General features: G+C 42.5%; 1 protein-coding gene across 5 annotated transcripts in view; it reads right to left on the bottom strand.

The window, feature by feature from the left end:
- The window catches only part of AIG1 (androgen induced 1), a 310,429-nt gene that overhangs the window by 23,474 nt on the left and 264,619 nt on the right, over positions 1–22,336 (bottom strand). For all 5 annotated transcript variants that reach the window (XM_026504924.4, XM_057311000.1, XM_048226197.2 and 2 more), the window contains exon 5: positions 1,237–1,307. In XM_026504924.4, coding sequence (XP_026360709.1) covers positions 1,237–1,307 — 71 coding nt within the window. The remainder of the gene's footprint in view (positions 1–1,236; positions 1,308–22,336) is intronic.

A 22,336-nucleotide genomic window follows, 5' to 3' on the forward strand; every position in this document is an offset into this window, starting at 1 on the left:
AGGACTAGAGTCTCCTCCAAGGTCCAAAAAATCCCGTGTGGCTCTGTTCAGCTTGTAGATCCCAGGCACACATGTGAGCCTGAGTCAGGCATCCATTCACACATGTCCCAGGCACACGGAGAGCTTCTAGGATTGCCTGCTGAGGTCTAATTCATACACCATGTTTACAGGTTTAATTATAAGCCTATTCTACTTCAATCTCCCCGTCAATTTCCCATGACACACAATGGTAAGGTCATATTCCTTGCTATGAGTTACTGTAATCTGGCCCTTGCCGCATCTCCTACCTCCTCTCTTCTCCTTCTCCTTCCCTATCACTCTCCTCGGCTGACCTCCCTGACCTTCTTTCTGTTCCTAGCACACATGAATCTCCTGTCCTCACAGACTTTGCACTTCCTGTTCCCTCTGCCCGAATGCACATCTCACTCTGCAAGGTTAGTTGCTTCTTGTCATTTAGGTCTCTGCACAAATGTCACAACTGCAAAGAGGTCTTTCCTAACTCCCCTTTCAAAGGCTACCCCCACCCACCACTTCATCATGTGAAGGTTTTATCTTTCTGAGACACGTTCTCACTCTGGGGACTGCCCTCTGTTTATTGACTTGGTATTTGCCCATCTCCCACACAGGAGTGCGAGCTCCGTGGCAGCGGGGACACTGCTGGTGTTGTTGCAGGCCCCGGGCTAGCTCCTGGAAGATGGCCGGCCCAGAAGAGTGGCTGGACACCCACTGTGGACTCAAGGAGCACACCCGCGCTGGCTGCAAAGTGGGCTTTGCTTTGAGAGCCCGAACAACAACAAACTCTTCTGAATAATCATCCCTAGCGTGTCATAAATCCGTGCTTCCTGGTGGATTCACATCACTTGCTTTTGAAGAGATAAAAAAAAGCAAAATTCTACGATCCCATAGTCTTTCCCGCTCGCGTGGCTCACTTTCATCCTTGTCCCTTTGGAGCCCCCTCTCTGCCCGCCAGGCTCCCTGGCTCCTCCGAAGCCGGCTTCAGGGCGCCCCCCTGAGGATTCTCACCGGCCCTCCTGCCCCCCGCGCATTGCCGAATGGCATCTGTGTGCCACTCTGCATTGACTTATATCCTTTGCTAGAAGCGCGGTTTTATTCTCTGGGGTGTGCAGTGACGGGGAGGGGACAGGCAAGGGAACTTGGCACTCGTATTTTCAGGTATTTTAAAGGAAAACTTTGTGATTTTTTTTTCTTTTTCCAAACATTTTCTTACACGATTACCTGATCTAAGAAGCCGTCTGGGTCTTCTATTAAAGGGGTCTGCTGTCTTCTTCAGAAAGGTAGTTCGTTGCCTGAGAGAAAGAACAAAGTCATGTGTGTCTACTGCCTAAAATTTAAAGTGCCCCATGAGTGTCTTCATTAATGGACTCATCCTTTCCAGTAATAAAAACGTGCAAGTCCATGCTCCTTGACGGTGGAACATCATGAAGGGTACTCACTCCTGTGAATCACAGGGCTGAAGGATGTTGGAGGTCTTCTCTGCCAGCCTCCCACCCAGGAGAGCCCCTGTGAAGCCACTCAGTGATGTAGCACAAAGGATAATAGGGTTAGTCATCTCTTCCTGTCTCCTGTCTCTGGGCAGCAACACAGCTAACCCACTCTAGTCGAAGAGAGAGCTTTTACAAGACACACACTCTCTCTCTCTGGCATTTCCCAAGGCAACATTGTGGTGTGGTGGTGTGAAGTGACAACACAGGAAGTCGCTTGTGGGACCAGACCAACCGGGGATGCTCAGTTCTCTCTCCCAGGCTCAGAGCCCAGCCGGTATTCCTGCAGTTTCCATGGAACCGAAATGTTTGTGTGGGTTTGGTAATCTTCAGCAGAAGCTGGTCATGAGGTGATGTCCTCCTTCACTAGTGCCGGGAGGATGAACCTGGTGACTCTCTACAGTGGGCGTTTCCCCCACAACCTCCACCTGAATTTCTGAACCGGAAGGTTTCATAACTCAACCAGACTCAGAGTGAGGTGTTAACTAATTAAATGATAAAACGAGGGTATATATTTTTCCATGTTCACATCTGTGGGATTTTGAACTACGAGAGGAAGAAGAAGAGAAAGAACAGAGGTTGGTGAAACCCTATAAATCATTTTCGTTCCTCACCATCCCTATTTCTGATACCCAGGCGTCTCATTCTGCTACCATCTTCTCCTCACTGAGACCTCACAGCTCAGGTAGAAAACAGACAAGGAAAGAACCAACGGGCATGATCCAGGGAAAACTTTTCCTGGGAGATGGGGGACGAGATGGGTTCACACCTCCTGTGTTTGTTCCACTGAAGCTTCACTGCTTGGGTCTGGTGGGAATTTGGTACATGAAGGCCAGCTGCTCACACCCAGGTGCAGTGAGCCCCTCAGCTGTGATTGATGGGTGTGTACACACGAACCTGTGTGTGCGTGCCTCTGTGTGTGTGTGTGTGTGCCTCTGTGTGTGTGTGTGTGTGTGTGCAGGGCGGAGGGCCATGGGATGGGGAGGGTAGGAAAAAGCCTAAAAATTCCACCTGCGAAGAGGATGTTTTAATTCAAGAGAGTTCCCACCAAAGAACTCTAGTGCAACACTAGAGACAAACACATGCTTTTTTCAAAAGGTGTTGCCAAGAAACATGTCGAGTACTTGTGCTTTTCATTCAAACTTAGAGTTAAGGCACATTTAACGTGCTCATCAAGATGGCTAAATAAGGATTCTAGCCAGACCAGAATTATCTAGAGCTCCGCAAGTAGTCGGCCACGTGCTTGCTGTCTGTCACTGGTTCTGCCGATGTCGCCGTGTCCCGAGCGTCCTTCTGAACTTGTTATAGCCAATGTTTACACTGCCTCTCCGCCCCCCACCCTCATCAATCATTTTATTTGAATAATCTCTCATGTGTAGCTTTCAAACAAGAAGTGGGAAGTATCACTAGTGCCCTCTGATGGAGTGTCACAGAATCATGACTGGGGCCTTTCAACAGCAGCACTCCATGAGTGAGCCAAAGTTGTCCCTGCTTTGCTAAATGACAGATTAAGAGGGACGAAGAAAGGACTTTTTCTCAACTTCCGGCTGTTTTGTATTTTAATGCATTTTCAGTCAGGTTACCCAGGATTATTATAACATTTTATAGCACTTTAGAGAAATGATTTGCAGGTAATTTTCTAAAGCCTGAATTTTATCGCCAGCTCATCTGTTGACCTAGTAGCATAGAACCTTCTCAGTTTTCCCATTTAAGAAGAGGGGTAAATGAAGGGCACCTGGGTGGCTCAGTCACTTAAGGCTCAGGTCATGACCTTGGGGTCCTGGGATTTAGCTCCACGTCCGGCTTCCTGCCCAGCAGGGAGCCCTTGTCCCAGTCTCCCTCTGCCTTTCCCCCTACTTATGCTCTCTCTTTCTCTCTCTCTGTCAAATAAATAAAATCTTAAAAAAAAAAAAAGTAAGGGGGCAAATGAAATTGGCCTTCATTGTGTCTTCAAGAGGACATGACTTTTAGAGTCATTTTGAACAATTTAGAAATGAACACAATTGCTTTTTCTGTCCCTTGGCTGGTTAGTAGAGAATAGGGTTTCTTGAGCTAAGAGAGGGACTTCTAGAAGAATCATGAGTGCTATACCTCTGGATGTCTCTCAGCTGATTTTAATAGGCAACTCAGGTCTGGGGTGGGATGGATGGCTAAGCCCCAGCTTAAATCAAGTGTGGTGGTGGTGGGTGGGGTGAGAATTCAGGAGGCAGTTAGGAGTACAGCCTCTGAAACGGGACAGGTGGAGTTCCAATTCCAGCTCAACCAGTTATGTATGAACTTGGTCAAGTAATTTGACATCATTCTGGATCAGAATGATAAATAACATTGAGGTGCCTGGATGGCGCAGTTGTTAAGCGTCTGCCTTTGGCTCAGGGTGTGATCCCAGCGTTCTGGTATCGATCCCCACATCAGGCTCCTCCACTGGGAGCCTGCTTCTTCCTCTCCCACTCTCCCTGCTTGTGTTCCCTCTCTCGCTGGCTGTCTCTCTCTCTCTGTCAAAAAAAAAAAAAGAATGATAAATAACATCATTATGTTATCTTATGTTTGCCCTATTTAAAACAAACTTGGTTCATCAAAAAAAAAACACATTTATTTATTTCAGAGAGAGAGAGAGAGAGCACGAGAGAGCACGTGAGTAGGGAGAGGAGCAGAGGGAGAGAAACTTCAAGCAGACTCCCTGCTGAGCGAGGAGCCTGAGGCAGGGCTTGACCTGACTGACAAGATCATGACCTGAGCCAAAACCAAGAGTCGGATGCTCAACTGACTGAGGCTTCCAGGTGCCCTGAACTTGGTCCATTTTTGAGTTCTTGGATTACACTTAACTATTTTCAAAAGCTTGGGGGAAGTTCTTACTGAAAATGCCCTGACAAATTCTAGAATTACAGAAATGTCTTCTCAAAGTACATCCAAAGACACAATTCTGTAAACTGTTAGATATAAGATAAATAAGGTCTGTGATCTAGTATATAACACGGTGACTATAACTGATAACACTGTATTATATCATTGAAATTTGCTGAGAGTAGAACTTATATGTTCTCACCAAAAAAAAAAAAAAAAGTAAATATGTGAGGTGACGAATGTGTTCATTCATTCACTGGGGAGATTGTTTCACAATGTGCACATGTGTCAGATGATCACGTTGTGCATTCTAAATATCTTACAATTTCATTTGTCAATTATGTTTCAATAAGCCTAGGAAAATAAATAAATAAGAACAAATGGTTCCACCTCCTCTCACATGGAAAAAGATCTTCTTTGGCCAAGAGGAGGAAATTTCTTTTCCTCACTTCTCTTCCCAACTGTCACTGCAACCCCAAATCTAAATTGTTTCAATTCCCCAATTTTCTTAACAGTAGTCTCCTAATGCTTATTGTTCACCCATGATTGAGCTTCTTTCTCCTCAATTCGTTTCAAAAACTGGAGAACAAAGTACCTGCTCTGAGTCCAAAGTGTGTAGAAGGATAGAAATTTCTGCCCCATGGGGCAATGGTGGGTATGTCTTAGCAGCAGTGTGTGGAAGGGAGGTCTCCAAACTGGAAAAGTCAGAGGCTGCTCCTTCCAAGTTTTGTCCGGCCTGGGGATCAGAGGAGTGGTCCCTCCCTCCATGAGGCAGACCTGGCCCACTGACCATGGCCTCTGCTGTAATGGCCCTTCCTCCAAATCCTCCTCCTCCCCCTCCCCCTGCTCACCTGGGCTATCTTGCATTTCCCCAGCATGTCTCCGTCTGCCCCTTGGGGACCTTGCTCTCTACCCTTAATGGCTTTGGCAAGAAGAATAACCCCAGGCCTGGTGGTGGGGGTGAATTCAGGACAGGCTTTGCACCATTTCTGAATTTCCTAGGTTTTGTCAATGGAAGCCAGACTTCTAATGCTATTTTAATGCAGTTGTTTTGTGTGTGAATAATACGCTCTTTTTGCCAAACCTCAAGCCCTGGAACTAAGATCTCATAAAAATGCCTAGAGTCCAAAGCTAATAGCTGTTATTCAGCTGTTATGGGGTAAGGACCGAAAAGCTCTGGACTGATATTATCCTTACCAGGGCAGTGGGTGGCATGAAGCTCCCCAGGGGTGGCTGAGGCTCCAGATGCCAGAGGATTGGGAAGAGCTGTGCCCCGTCAGGCTGTTCAAGGCGCTCCCCATGTGGACGTCTCTGGTGGAGATCTTTGTGGTTCATTCCCTCTGCAGCCCCTGGTCACCGCTTCCCCATTTGTGATCCTGAACTCTGTGAAGGGCCTCACTTCCCACCCAACCCCTCCCCTTTTCACCATATACACCCGATCATCAATCATCACCAACATTCATTCAACAAGAACTGTTTTATTAAATTGTAGCTGGCACACAATGTTATATTCAGGTGCACGACACCGTGAGTAGACAATTTTATACATTATGCAATGCTCACCAGGACGAGTCTAGTCACCATCTGTCACCACACAACGTTATTAGGATATCGACTATCTTTCCTATGCTGTACTTCTCATCCCCATGACTGATTTATTTCAGAATTGGAAGTTTGTACCTCTTACTCTCCTTCGCCTATTTTGCCCATTCTCCCACCCACCTGCCCTCAGGCAACCACTGGTTTGTTCTCTGTAGGAGTGAGTCTGTTTTGTTCGTTTGTTTGTTCATTTGTTCTGTTTTTTAGATTCCACATGTAAGTGAAATCATATTGTATTTGCCTTATTTCAGTTAGCATAATACCCTCTAGGTACATCCATGTTGTTGTGTGTGGGAAGATGAGAAGAATTTGTTCTTTTTTATGGCTGAGTAATATTCCTGTGTGTGTGTGTGTGTGTGTGTGTGTGTGTGTGTGTGTGTATCTAACTTTACATCTATCTTTTTAAAATTAATTAATTTATTTATTTGAGAGAGAGAGAGAGAGCACAGAGGGAGAGTAAGAGGGAGAAGCAGACTCCCCACTGAGCAGGTAGCCTGACATGGGGCTTGATCCCAGGACCCTGAGATCATGACCTAAGCCAAAGGCAGATGCTTAACTGACTGAGGCACCAGGGGCCCTTGTTTCTTTCTTTCTTTCTTTCCCTCCTTCCTTCCTTCTATCATCTATCATCTATCTATCTATCTGTCTATCTATCATCTATCTATCATCTATCTATCTAATCTATCTATCTATCGTCTATCTATCATCTATCTATCTATCTATCTATCTATCTATCTATCTATCATCTATCTATCTATCATCTATCATCTATCTATCATCTATCTATCTATCTATCTATCTATCTATCTATCTATCTATCTATATCTAGCACATCTTCTCTGTCCATTCATTTATTGACGGACACTTAGGTTGCTTCCATATCCTGGCTATTGTAAGTAACGCTGCAATAAACATAGGGGTGCATTTTTTTCTCATTTAACAAGAATTTATTGAGGGTCTATTACATTCCAGGCACTTTTCGGGGTGTGATGATAAAATGGAAGCCTGCTGGTAAGAAGATTCTAGAGTCTTATATGACTAAGAGTATGGACTCTGAAGCTAGAGGTCACATGATGGCTCTCCCACCTGTTAGCTATTAGCTCAGTGACTTGGGGCAAGATCTTCCTGTCTCCCTGTGTACAATAAGGCTAATAATGGCACCTGCTTCACAGTTATTTTTTGATACATAAATGGGTTAATATGTCTAATTCAGTGCCCGGCCCATGGTAAATACCATGTAAGTATGTAAGTGAAAAACAAAATAATGGAGAAGAGATGGGCATCAAAGCACTCACAAAACCATGTGAAGTACCTTCTGGGAGAAGGCAGCAGCCTGTGAGAGCTGAGAAGCCTGGGCTGGGCTGTGAAGGACGGGAGGGCATTGTGTCCTGTGGGCTCCTTCTCCTGCCACTCTCATGGCTCAAGCCATGGTCACCTCTCCTCTGGACCACAGAAATGTCCCCGTAAGTGGTCTTCTTCCCTGTTCCCCTCCTCTTCAGACTGCAGCCAATGGGGTTTTTCTAAATCTTAAGTGTGATTGTATTATTTCCTACATGGCATTCTTCAGTGGCCCCCAAGTACCCTCAGGTTTCTGTTCAAAGTCCTCAGCAGGCTTGCAACGCCCTTCTTCGTTTTCTTTCCAGCATTGTCTCGGCCTCCTCCCACTTTCCTCCTCAACACCCAGGATGTTCCCTCACATGCCATCCTCTAATGCCGAGGAACTCCTTTTAATTCTCTCTGCTGGCCACAGTCTTTCATCCCTCTAGGGCTTTTCTCTTCCTTTGTAAGTTTGTGCCTCTTAATCCCCTTATTCTATTTTGTCCATTTTTCCACCCACCTGCCCTCTGGCAACCACTGGTTTGTTCTCTGTGGTTCTCTCAATCTATCTATATCTACCTGGAATACCCATTGGCTCCACCCCACCTTTCCCCTGGCAGATTCCTAGTGGCCTCCAGACCTCCACTTCTATCTCATTTCCTCAGGGCAGCCTCCCTGAGGCCCTATCGCAGCACTGATCACTTTACTGATTGTGTAATTTTGCTCTTTACTCTTTGTACTCTTGACCAAGCTCTGGGAGAGTAGAAACTGCCTTTCATGTTCAAGAGTGTGTCCCCAGAATTCAGCACACTGTTTGGCATGCGGTAAGCTCACAATACACATTCTGGGTTGGATCGTGTCTCCCCTGAAATTCATATGTTGAAGCCCTAGCCTGCAGTTCCTCAGAATCTGACCTTATTTGGACATAGGGTTGTTGTAAATGTAATGAGTTAAGTTTACGGTGAGCTCACCCTACTCCAATATGACAGGTGGCATTATAAAAAGAACGCCATGTGAAGGGAAAGACACACACAGACAGAAGATGATGTGAGGCTATGCAGGGAGAAGGCAGCCATCTACAAGCCAGGGACAGGGGCCTAGAACAGACTCTTCCCTCCCAGCCCTCAGCAGGAACCAACACTGCCAATACCTTGATCTCAGACGTCTAACCTCCAGCACTGTGAGACCATAATTTCTTTTGTTTAAAACGTCCAGTGTGTGGTATTTTGTTACCGCAGCTCTAGAAAATGAACATAACATATTTCTTCACAGACTGGGTTTCCAACTCTTTTAAATGTGCTCCTATAAGTAAAGACTTCGCATATACACAAATACACCCTAAACGTCTCCATATTCCACAAATAGATGGAGCCACAAGAATGGCAGGCCCAGGTGGCTGTTAGTCATCACAGCAAGCAGCCAATTTTAGCTTCGAATGACCCCCTCTCCCTGGGTATTCCAAGAACTTCACCCAAGTGGGCAGGGGAGGCGCCCCTCTCAGCAAGCCCCCACAGCAGGGGGAATGTGAGATGATGGGCAAGCAGGTGTTTGTTTTTCTCTCCCTGCCAGGAGAAGCAGCTGAGAAGGAACCAGGGGTGGGGGGTGGGAGTGGGGGTGGGGATGGAGTGAGACAGAGCAAAGTGCAAGGAAGGGAAATAAGAGCAGGAATGTGCAGCCCCAGCCGCGTTCATTTTGGACTCCAGAACCATACCACAGGATGTCAGTGCAGACTGTACAGAAGCCAAGATGTCAGGGAGGAATTTCCCCCCTTCTCAAAAAAAAAAAGTCCTTCTCCATTTGATTGCAGCCTCTAATAAGCAATTCTTCCAAATTTCTTCTGACTTAAGAAGTTCAGAGTATGTTGAGCTAAAGAAACACTAGGATCATAATTACGGTTATTATAGGGAGTTGTTGTATGCCCATCACCACAGCATCTGGCTGTAATCACATGCTTAATGGAATGCAAGATGATCCACTGCTCATAATGGGTACTTTCCAAGCCAGGCAGCCACCATGTGCCCACCCTCCCACTCAGAGGCCCAACAGAACAGATGTTTGCGGAAAGAGAAGATGCTTGTGCCTGTCTGGAGGGCCAGCGACCTCAGGACAGTGCTAGGGAAAGCCAGTTCCATAGCCAGGTCTTGGTGCTTGTATGGTTCTGTCCAGCCAGCAAGGGTAAGAAGCTCTCTCCTCACTCTGGGTATGAGGGAAGTGGTGGGAGGGGGGTGTTCCAATGCTCACTTCTGATCACATTGAGCTTCCCTGACGGTGAAGTGGAGAGGGGTGCCTATGGGCTGTGGAACCATATTTGCTCCTGATAACGACAGGCCCTCTAGCCCCATTCTTTAGCAACTAGTATGCCTCAACACACTCGAAATGCACAATGAAAATCCCTCTAGTCAAACAATTCCTCTAAAGCACAATTGTCTTAGCTTGTGCTGCTATGACACGACATCATAGACTGGGTGGCTTAAATAACAACATTTATGTCTCACAGTTCTGGAAGTTGGGAAGTCCAAAATCAAGGTGCTGGCAGATTTGTTTTTTGGTGAGGGCTCTCTTCCTGGCTTATGAATGGCTACCTTTGCCTTCTCAGGATATCCTTGCACGTTAGAGGGAGGAGCCTCTAGTGTCTCTTCCTCTAAGGTCACTAATCCCATCATGGGGGCTCCACCCTCACGACCGCACCTAAACTAATCACTTCTCAAAGGCTCTGGCTCCTAATACTTTCACACTGGGGGGTAGGGCTTCAACATATGAATTTGGTGGTGGTGGTAGTGGTGGGGAAACACAAACATTCTGTCCATAACAATAATTAAACTCATTATCTATTCTGTATGTGTGTGTGTTACCCATTTCTTTTTTCACACCTCAGTTTTGAGAGCCAAGAAGTCACAGATGGCCGAGCAGACCTCATCCCTTACAGACAGGGCATTTCATGGTCTTTTGGCCTCACCCTGCCCCAACCTAGTGACTGTACCAGAGTTTGACTATGGTGGGGCTCATGTCTTCAGTGAGTTCTTTTTGATTGGTACTATTAGAAATCCCAAAGCCACTTGATTGTACTGTACCATACATTCTAGGTATCTTTGTTGACTTTCCCTTCCCGAAACATAAAACCTTATAGTCACATGATCTTTCCTACATCTTCATGCTCGGTCTCTATACGTCTTCCTTTTTATTCTAGTTTTCCGCTGTTGTCTTCCCTCTGTCGTTCCAGTGCAACTAAACTTCCCTAGTTCCTTAACCAATTCCATATCCAAAAATCTTCTACATGCCCCCATGGGAATCTCCAATTCAACATGGCTAACAATTAACCTTTAACATCCCCTTGCCCACCCTACCCCCTATAAACCTATGTCTCTGCCATCGACTAGTTCAGTTGGTAATACCACCACCCATCCAGGTGACTTATCCTTCTTCTTCCTTCAACATCTTAGCTATTAAGTTCTACAGGGTTTGCTCTCAAAATACGGCATATATTAGAAGAAATAAACATTTAGCATAGAGCCCCCTGGTTTTTTCCATTAGAAGATCATCCCCCCAAAAAACATTTTTTGAGGGGGGCTAATTTAATTGATGCATAGTCAAATGTCTATCTATATTTTAATTGTTAACTTAGCAACATATGTATATTTAAAATAATATGCAAAGTACTAGGTATTAGTTTAGAAATTAATATACTCGTACATATTTCATGAAACAGTTTTATTTAAATTCCTCACATGTGATTTTGACATCAGGGTCTTTGTCATCACTGGAGGCACCTGTAGAATTAATATGGTTTTCTAGAGCAAATCATGGCCAATTCTGTGGTGTTTGAAACACAGCATTTTTAGAATCCAGATGTGATTCTGTATCTGGAAACATTTCCTAAATGTCACAAGAACCCATGAAAAAGCTGGTTTTCTCAATTGTGTATTGTAATCATCACTATGTAATCACTTAATATGTTTATTTTAAAGTAACCTTTCAAATGCTTTTTTATAACACCATCTAACACTTGGTATTGTGAGTCATAATCCCAGGAAAAATTATGCTGCTCTATTAATTGACTTTGCCTTTAAAATTTTCTCAACTGAGTCTGTCAGAGGACCTCTCTAACAACCAAAACTAGCATTGATTCAAGCCATTTCAGGCCAATGTGCCTTCTCCAAACAGAGGACAACCATATGCCCAGTTGGCACGGGACAGTCCTAGTTTAACATGTTGTCCCTGTGTAATTGTCAATATAACCAATTTAGATACTTAATCATATCATCAAGTACCAGTGTGTTGTACCAATGAACGTGAGTGAGAGAACTCCCCTATTAAGGACCTATAAGGATTCAGATATGAGATCTCTCTGTCTTTTCGGATGGATATGTGGGGATGGGAGCACTGTCTCACCTTTAGGCATAAACAGCATTTCTCATGAGCTCTCACAGTACCCTCACAAGTGGTTTCTCCGCTTTCAGCTTGTCTCCCTCAGCACAGCTTCTACTGTGCTGTCTCTCTCCTGCTTATGTCCCTACCAGGTTCCCCACTGACTAGAAGATGCTATCCAAGCTCCTGATGTGGCTTTCAATGCCCTCTTTTACTGGATTCCCTTTTGCTTCCTAAAGCTCTTTTCCTGCCGTTCCTTACGTGCTAGAGTGAATCATAGCCCCTCAGCTATGTCTACATCTCAATCCCTGGAACCTGTGCATATTATCTCATACAAAGGGACTTTGCAGATGTGATTAAATGAAGGATCTTGAGATGGGAAATTATCCTAAAATTATCTAAGTGAGTCTGAGGTAAATACAGTGGTCCTTTGGAAAGGGAGGCAAGGTCAATGAGGAAACAGGAAATGGGAGGCAAGTCAGAGTCATAGGATAAGGTGATATGATGACAAAAGGAGAGAGTGGAGTCTTTCATTTTGAATATGAGGGAAAGAGCCACAAGGCAAGGAATGCAGACCCAAAGTAGAAGACAAAGGCAAGGAAACAGATTCTCCCCCGAGAGCCTCTGGAAGGAGACAATACCGCCATCACCTTGACTTTAGTCCAGTGAGAGTGAGTGTGGATTTCTGACCTCCAGAACTGTAAAGACAATATATTTATGTTATTTAAAGCCACCATGTTTGTGGTAATGTGTTACAGGAGCCATTGGAAATACTATTTCCTACTAGTACTTTCTGTTCCAGCAACCCTTGTCTGCCTGACACTCACCACCAATCATTCTCTTTCCCACTTCTGCTATTCTGCTGCCACTCCTGCTGCCTGGAATGCCCTCTCTTCCCCTCAGCGTCCTTTCTCCTTCCAGCCACCATTGCTTGGTTAGATCCTATTTGCCCATCTGACTCAGCTTGGACATTCCCATTGACCTCCACCTAGGAGGGGTCTCTACCCCTCCTCTGGCTCCCACAATCCCATTCACATTTCTCTAGCATTTCTTTTACCATAGTTTACTAAAATTGTCTGATTGTCATCTCCAACAGTCCAAGAAGGGACTGTGTGAGGGGACTGTGTCTTATTTTTTTTCTCTCTCCATATTCAGTAGGCACTCACTAACTGTTGAATTAAAAAAAAGAATTAAAATAATTTAATTAACAAATATTTCTTGAATAAGAAACATTGGGTTATTCCTTGCCCATTTCCAAGTGATTTGAGGAAGAACTACCTATGTTCAATATTGTTTTATGCATCATCCTAGAAGAAATTGTGATTTGCTGTCAATTGGAGTGATCCTAGGAGTCAAAAGGGGAAAATTCCAGGGCTCTTTCATCCCCACTGAGAGGGCTTTTTGGAATCTTGGCCCAGCGATAGATGTTTAGTGTACTAGAGGAAGCTTCCCCTCAGATGGACTCATTCACCAGGATCCAGAGGTCCAGGCTCTAAGCTCTATTGGGTAATGGGGGCTGAAGTTCAAATCTCTGTGTACCAGAAATGTCTCACCTCGCACTTCAGCCCAACTGGACTGTGCCTCTCTTCCTGTCTTGACACCTTTGCTCACTCCCTTCCCTCCTCCTAGAATGCCGTTCTCTCTCAATTTCCATGTGTTCGTATTTCAATCTACCCATCCACAGAAATACAGCTTCTAAAACTATCCCATATCCTGGTTGGCCATTTCACAGTTCAGGTGAGAGGATATGAGTAAATCAGCCCAATTCATCACTATCATAAAAGCAACTGAAGGTCAAAGTCCTCTAAGACGGAGCCAACATCTTTCTCTACAAAGGAGAGCACATTTTCAGAGGAAAGCAAGCACAGCTTTAGCATGGTGGTGAAATCTGCCATATAGGTCTCGGAGCATTCTCTTGTGTATATTTTGTGGCCCATTATGGTAATTTTTTCTCCTCTTTACCTTCTTTGTAACTGGGCAATTATACTTCCGATCCCTGGGTACTATAATTTGCATTGCAATATGAGGCTTCATTTGATGCTTGCAAATTATGGGCCCAGGGCTGAAGCTCTGATGTGGGAGTTGCTTCCACATAAGTCAGAAGAAGTTACATATACATGAGTGTGCTCTGGGAATAAAGAACCTCTTTTCATAATCACAATTTAATATTTAAAAATAAAACCTCAATTAGAGAAAAATAATAGGAGCAGGCCCACCATAAAAGGAAGAGAACTGAAGTGAAGTACTCTCATGAAAGTTTCATAAAATACAACCACACACATATTATACACTGGGGAGAAATGCCATAAAATTTCTACGCTGGAAGAGGCAATGTTCCCTCGATCTCCTCTCCTGTTCAACAGGATTTGGCCTGAATTCTGAAGTCCCTACAGGTGAGTGTTGATAGGCATCACGGCATCTCAGAAGAAAGAAGACACAGTCACTGGGCTGGGAAGATGGGAAAAGAGAAATGAGCTCCATCCAGGGAAATCATAGGGTATTGGTATCAGAGGACAAGGATTTTCATATAGATGTGTTCTTCCTAACTCAGGTTTTAGAAGAATGCACAGTTTCTGTTGATTGTGAATTCAGGATAAAGCATGATAGGTTGAGGAAGAGCAGTTTCTCTGGAGGTAAGAGGACCTGGGTTCTAGTCTCATTTCACCTCCTATTTGCCCAGCAACCTTTGAACTAGACTTTGGTTTTTTCATCTATTTGTTATAGAGGTTAAACGTGGATATCTTCAAGGTCCCTTCTATGTTTAGTAGTCTAGTTCTGTCATCCAGTGCTCATGGTATATGAAGACTAGTTTAGTCAGGATCACATCATAGCCATCAAGGCAAAAATCTTTACCTGGACAATATTATTCCAGCACTGACCTACGTAAAGGAGTTAGCGAGATACTACATCCAGACCCTGGTAGTTGGCACATTTCTGTTTTGTTGGTTTGGGCACAATGCATTATATTTTGTCCCCAAAATCTTCTATAGAGTTAATTTCTCTATAGAAGACATGAATGTGTGTGTGTGTGTGTGTGTGTGTGTGTGTCTGAGAGAGAGAGAGAGAGAGGGAGAGAGAAAGAGAGAGAGGCAGACAGAGAGACTGAGAAAGAGTGAGTATACTCTTAGAAGTAGTGTTGAAATACATAGAATTGGCAAAACCAAGGGCAGACGGGTGAAAATGAGGCTGTCTTGAGCCAGTCTGTTCACAGAAAGATAGCAACAAGAACGGACTGATAATTGTAAATAACCCTTAGATAATGCTCTGTTCTCTGCACTTTAGCTATTGTTCATTTAAATAAGATTTATTTGGAGAAAAGCAATTTCAGGTCTTAGGAAATTCATTAAATGAAATTATTTGTTTATTTAAAAATTGTGTATGATGAAATTCTACTAATTTTCAGTTAAGGTCTACTTATTTCAAAAACTAGCCAATAAAATAAGATATGATAAAAATCCTGGGGCTGCTACCCAAGGACACAGAGCTATCTTGACTTTTATTATGAAATTTGACTCATATGGAATTTTACATAAAATAAACTGGTAGGAACAATCTACAATGACAATTAAATCTTATTTTCTAGTCATTTGACCTATTTGAGGGCAGCATGGTAGAAGACAAAAAGTTCAGACTTTGCAGCTAGGCAATCCTGGTCTCAAATCCTGGCATTGCCACTTTTTTTTTTTTTTTAAAGATTTTATTTATTTATTTATTTATTTATTTATTTATTTATTTTAGAGAGAAAGAGAGAGTGAGTGCACATGTGTGAGTGAGGTGGGGAGGGGGAAGTGCAGAGGGGGAAGGAGAGGGAGGGGGAAAGAATCTCCATCAGACTCTGAGCTGAGCACAGAGCCAACATGGGGCTCTATCTCGTGACCCTGAGATCATGACCTGAGCTGAAACCAAGAGTCAGAAGCCCAACCAACTGAGCCACCCAGGTGCCCCTTGGCATTGCCACTTCTTATGTGACCTTGCGTGAGCTCTATAATCTGTCTAAACTTCAGGTTCTTAAGGGATGGTGTGAAAGTTAGAAATAATGTATTTAAATACACAGTGAATAGAACTTGATAGGAACTAGAAGAGAGTAGCTAACATTACTCCACACAGATGACCTAGCCTATTGCAGAACTCCCAGCTACACATCTACACCCTGAATGAGAAAACACCAATATATCCCAAGTATAGCCATGAGAACAGGTTTTGTCTTTATTGAGGTAGAAGACCAGGGAGGAAGCCCTGCTAATACGAACACACGTTCATACACGAATCATGTTTAGTTACATGAAATGTAACTAAAACTCTCTGGGAGTCACTCCGTGGTCATGGGTGACTGTGCTAGGATGGGCTCACTCACTCCCATTCTAGCCCCACTGTCATTGTGAATGCTCCCCACCCCCCACCACTTTCTGTATTCTCATTGGAAAGTCTAATGACCGCTTCTGAAGGAGGTCCTTACCTGCATGAGATGGGAAGCTGGGCTGGAGCTGTCTTGAATCCCTTCAAACAACATACAGAATTTACAGAGAACCCAGTCTGGGAGAAGTGCTAAGAAACATGCCAACACAAAACCCCTGGCCCCTGAAAAAGGTCCCGTCGTGCCCCTCTCAGAACACCCCAACAGCTTCTCGTCATTTTAAAAAACAACAAACCAAACAAATAGAGTTCTCGTCATTTTAAAAAACAACAAACCAAACAAATAGACAAAGAGAAAGAGAAATGAAAATGCCTCAGGCTGGTCTACACTGTCTGATAGGATCTAGTCCCTGCCTGTTGCCCACCATTCTCTTCACTCTGCTCTGGCCACACTGGTCTTGCTTTAGGTCCTCGCATTCCTGTTCCTTCTGCTTGCAAAGCTCTTCTCTGGATCTTTGCCTGGCTCACTCTCGCGCTACATTCAGGCATCTTCTTGAGGAGGTTCCCCCGCCACTGTAGGTAAATAGCTTCCCCCACTTTCCTTCCCCTTCTCTTTCCCTCCTTCCCTACCTTCTTTCCTTTCCCTCCTCCTATCTCTTTATCTCCTACCCTCCCTTATTCTTGTTATTCATTGCACTTAGCATTACTGGGACTTTATTTATTTTTCTCATTTTCTTTTAATTGTCTTTCTTGCCCACGTATATCTTTCTTAAGTCTCATGAGTGTAAAGGGTTTGTGTCTTGTTCATGGCTGCATCTTGATTGCTTACAACACTGCCTGCTATGTAAGAAGCACTCAGTCAATATTGCTACACGGATGACTAAATACAGAGAGGAGCAAGTGTTGGTCATCAGAATGATGTGACTGCTGGTTGACCCATAAACGACCTAGGTGACCTGAGGCTCCTCACTCCCTCACCTGTCCTTGGAATGTGGGTTCTGCTTGCCTTTCCTGCTCCTAGAGATTGCTCCAAGGACACAACCTTGAGATAATGATGTGGTATTGAGAACGCCTGCACAATATACTTGCTTGAAACCAGGTAAGGCCTCTCTTTACACAAACTTTAAAAATCTGGAAGGTGGCTGCAGGGATTCATTCGTCTTGCTGTCACCAAGACAAGCCTCATATGTGAGTTCCCTTTGCTTATTAAAACTGCCACCTACCAAGCTGGAATGGCTTGCCTCTTTCTTTCATCTCTCCCTGGACTCTAAATGTGGGGTTCAAGTTCAGATTACACCAGGGAAGCTCCCAAGAGAATTGCAAACCAACAGCAAGAGAAGCAGGAGACTAGATTTTCTCTCCTACTAGATCATAACTTTCCAACTCTAGGATGCTAGAATGTTTTCCAAGTGCAATTAGGTTTGGAGTTTTAATGAATTCTTATATTCACTTTGCAGATTTACGGTGTTTAAGCCGCCGTGGTTGTGGTAGTGTTACAGCAGCCATAGGAAAAGCTACACCTTACCTAGTACTTTATGTTCCAGCAACCCGTTTGCCTGACACTCACTACCAATCATGCTCTTTCCTGCTTCTACTATTTTGCTGCCATCCCTGCTGCCTGGAATGCCCTCACGCCCCTCACCTTCCTTTCTCCTTCCAAATCCCATTCGCCCACCTGACTCAGCTTGGACATTCCCACTGACCTCCACGCTTACATCCACCTAGGAAGGGTTAAGTTAAGTATCTTTTCCAAAACTACCACAGCTAGTAAATGGCAAAGCCAAGATTTAAGCATAGATATATGTATTGATGCTACCATATGTATGGATTTATTTATGACATGTAAATTATGTGATAAATCATTCTCATGTTTATTTTATTTTCAAGAAAGGTTATAGTTAAAATATAACCTTTTAATTTTCCTTATAAAAGGCTGGCTTTTGGGAGAAGGGATGACAATCAAAGAAAGATGTCAACAATTTTTAGAACTAAGAAAGGAGATTTTATTTGTCATAAAATGTAAACACAGGATATTTATTTAATAACAAGTTAATAAAACTATATGAGGATGTTAGGAGAGGGAAACTGTCTGTGGGTGGGAATTGTAAGTGTAAGAGGCCTAATCCCTCATTACCACAGTAGGAAGTCAATAGGAAAAAATGGGAATATTAAGAAAAAATGGTAAAAACCTGTGTTAGAAACATGGAAGTAAGTATCAGAAGATACAGGGAAAAGAGTTGAAAGTCATAAAGAGTCGTGTAACAGGACTTGAAGATTGGGAGGGTTGGAGCCTTACAGTACACTTGACTTTCAAAATTTAATTTGAGTATTGTCCTGATACAAAATAAAATAAAACAAATGTATGTACATTGTAGGTAACATAGAAAATACAAATTAGTATAGCAAGAATGAAGAGTATCTCCGAAAATTTTCACCACCCACATTTAGCCATAATTAGCATTTTAGTCTGTTTTCCTTCAATAAATATTTTTGTCAAATAAATATATTTATATATGTTCACATACCTATTAAAAAGGATTCTTTTAAAAAAATACTTAATATTGAGGCTCCTGGGTGGCTCAGTTGGTTGTGTCCAACTCTTGATTTTGGCTCAGGTCATCATCTCAGGGCTTTGAGATTATGCTTCACGTCAGTCTCCATGCTGGGTATGGAGCCTGTTTAAGATTCTCTCTTTCTTTCTTCTGCCCCTCTCCCCCATCCCACTCTCCCTCCCTAAAACAAAACCAAAAACCAAAACCAAACAACAAACAAAAAAACTCCTAAACGCTTAATATCACAGGTATTATTTTATGTGATTAAAACCTTTACTTTTTTTTTTTACTTAATATTCATTTGTATGGTATTATATAATTAACCATTTTCCTACTGTTGGACATTTAACTTTTAAAATGTATTACTTCAAAAAAAAGTATTACTGTATTACTTTATTTAATCATTACAATAGTATTATGAGTTACTTCTCATTATAGTCTGCTTTTTAATAAAAGGAACCTTGAAAAGATTATATGATGTGCTGTGATGAGCTGAGTATGTGTCCCCCCTTCATATATTGAAGTCCCAACCCCCAGCACCTCAGAAGGTGACTATATTTAGAGAGAGAGCCTTTAACAGGGTAATTAGGTTAAAATGAGGTCATTAGGTGGGCCCTAGTCAGTACGACTGGTGTCCTTATAAGAAGAGGAAATCAGGGCACAGACAGGAACAGAAGGAAGACCATGTGAGGATGAAGGGAGAAAAAGAATCGTCATCAACAAGGCCTCAAAAAGAACCAGTCTTGGTGACACCTTGATCTCATCACACTTTTAGCCTCCAGAACTATAAGAAAACAAATTTTTGTTGGTTAAGTCACTAAATCTGTGGTACATTATTTTGGCAGCCCTAGCAAACCAATGCATATGCTAAGATCATGTCACCATTGAGGTCTAACTCTGGGTACAAAATACAAGTCTTTGGACTCCCTGCACATACACACATGTATACACATTCAGCTTTCCTGATAGTCACGATCACTATCGTACGTAAGTTGAAGCTCTCATCTCCCTTTGCTTTTGTTTCTATTCTTCTCTCTACCTCTTAGAATGTTTCCAAATTTTACTTCTTCTTTCCTTTGTTCTATTCCTTCCTTGGAAATGCTTGGGTAATTTTTCTTTCCATAAACATTGGGTTTGGGAGACTCAGATCTACTCTTTATGTCCTGACTTGTAAATCTGTAACCATCTTATGTTCTGTCTCAATTTGTTCTTCAAGCCACATTATGGTTGGGAACATAATGCACCCGAGTTCTTGGTTGCTACTGGGGATAGACGGGGCAACAAACTCCACAGCCTGGTGTAGCCTGTAGTATGACTTAAGATTCGATGTGATTAAAAATAAAAAATAAAAAAAGAAAACAGTCATTGGCCTGGGACGTTCTTGACTTGTAACTACCATAATTTTTACCTAGTTTCTCCTTTTGTTATACTCTCCGGGCATTGTTTTTCTCCCCCCCAACAAACCGCACCTTCTTCTCCAGGATCCTATGATCAACAAAAATTAGTCACACTTTTTGTTTGGAGCAATTCTTGCCTTTATTTAAACAGATGCTAAATAATTATAGGCATACTTAGCAATTTAAAGGCTGTGTTTCCTTTTAAGTCCTTAAAGCACGTGTTCACATTCACATTTCCAATGGAGAAAACAGATTTCACAGAGAAGAATCAAAGAGAACAATAAAATTTGAAAATCTCAAATCTTGACTAGTTCTGGTAAATAGAAATGGGACAGGTGGTTTCATCCTCCTGGAATCAATATTTTATTCTAAAGAGAATGGAAGTCACACTGGCTTAGAAATGAGAAGGTTTTGAACTCTTCTTTCTTGAAGTGCGGATGTGAGTTATTATACTTTCTGGGTAGTCACACACCATTGGCGGAGGAGTTGACGTCCAGAGGTTAGTTGTGCTGTGTATCTATTTTCCAGGCTCACAGATTTAAAATATCCTGGCAATGACAATGAGAGTTGATGATGAGGGTTGCTAGACGCTGAAGATGTTTTGGGAATTGCTATTCTTGTATCCTGGATCTACTTTCTTGAAAGTCTTCAAAAATTTGATACCATCATCTCATATTTCCCCAGTGGTTTTCTAAAGGCAGTGAAATGGATTTAAATGGTCTCTCAAGATCCCTTTGAGCCTCATTGAATCTGAGTTTCCTACCTACCCTGCCAGCCACCAGGTGGTATTAGCCATTAACCACAGGAAGTGCCATGGTCCATGAAAATGGTAATTAATGAAAATCTTGCCCTAAGTTGTCATGGGATCTGTTGACCTTTTTCTCCTCAGATGTTTTGAGTGGGTTAGAATTAAGGTGAGGGATGTCTACAACATTCAGAGAATTGATCTGCAAAAACATTAAAGAGGATGTCATTTTCTTTCATCTTTTCATTTGTATAATTTCTAATAAAGGTAAGTCTGTGGAGATGCACTGATCTGTTCTAAAGAGCTGTGATTGCAAGAGTTTAAACCTCTGTAATCTGGAATTTGAGTTAAAAAACACAACGAAATTACAAGGGTGCCAATCATCCTTCTTTTAACCACATAGACGAAATATAATCCCAGCAGAGTTTTTCTTAGAACTCATTGGGATGCCTGGGAAAAGTAATATGAAGAATACAAAATGTATATGTGTGCATAAAATAATGAGCATGTTTTTATGTGTTTCAATTCGGTGAAAAATTTTCACTCCATGAGTGTGAAAGTAAGCTTCAATCTAGAAAATATTCCTGGATTGTATTAGGACTGCTATTCTTTTTCCCTGTAAAGGCACATATTTTTAAAAATTGCAATTGTAAGGAGATGCAGAGAATTGAAACTTGCATTGCAGTAAAATCTGGGCAATTGTATGATTAAACAATTTCCTTCTTCCCTAGAGACACGTGAATAATAAAAATAGCCCCAGAATCACTTAGTGTAACCTTTGTTCATTCAGACATTCACTCAGCACTTCTCACTTGTGGTTGAGTTTCTTTGTTAATGCATTATTTATCTGATCCCAATTTCACTTTCACCTTTAAATTCTAAGTATTACAATAACAATTACATTTATGGAAATATTATTTGTGAAATTTAAAGTGAACATCTCTCTCTTTTTAAATTTTTTTTTCTGGAAAGCACAAAGTCTTAATGTTTTTTTTATTTATTCTCCTTGTTGTTTCATTTGCTGTCATTTTTATGACCTCAAGTCCATACTATGGGTAAAAGATAATTCAACATCCCTGGACATTCTTTTTGTGTTCAACTTCATGTCAGTGTACCTATTGGGGGGATGCGGATAGGTTTAAAGCCCTCTACTGCTTACCAGATGGCCAAAGTTCATTTTCTTCCATATATTTCTGGTTTTAATATTTTGAGTTTTCAGTGGACAAAAAGTGTTGGTAGTTCTTAAGGTTCTGCGTTTTCCTTTCTCGGCTGGTCCAACTTAGGAATGGAATCCTCTCATGTCATAAGGGGAAAGGCAAAAGCCTTAGTTGCTCCTATGTTACTGAAATCTTGAGGTAAAATACCACATATTTGGGTCCTTGCATTTCACATATGTTATCTTGTCTTCCCTATAACACTTAAGCTTTTGAGGTCAGAGCTACGTCTCATGTTTATTTTGAATTCTTCTATCTGGGTCCCTAATAGGCATTCAGTAAATACTTGTTTAAGTGAAATGAACTTTTAGTATTTGAGGGGATGGCAATTACCCGTGCCAAACAGTTTGGTATTAGAGTTGTGTCCTTGGGTCATCTTGACAATCCCGGAGCCCCAGTGCATTTCTCTGTTTGGTAAAGTAATTCATTCAACTATTCTCAAGGAATTCAC

The sequence above is a fragment of the Ursus arctos genome, unplaced genomic scaffold (assembly GCF_023065955.2).
Source record: "Ursus arctos isolate Adak ecotype North America unplaced genomic scaffold, UrsArc2.0 scaffold_13, whole genome shotgun sequence".
Classification (NCBI taxonomy): Eukaryota; Metazoa; Chordata; class Mammalia; order Carnivora; family Ursidae; genus Ursus; species Ursus arctos.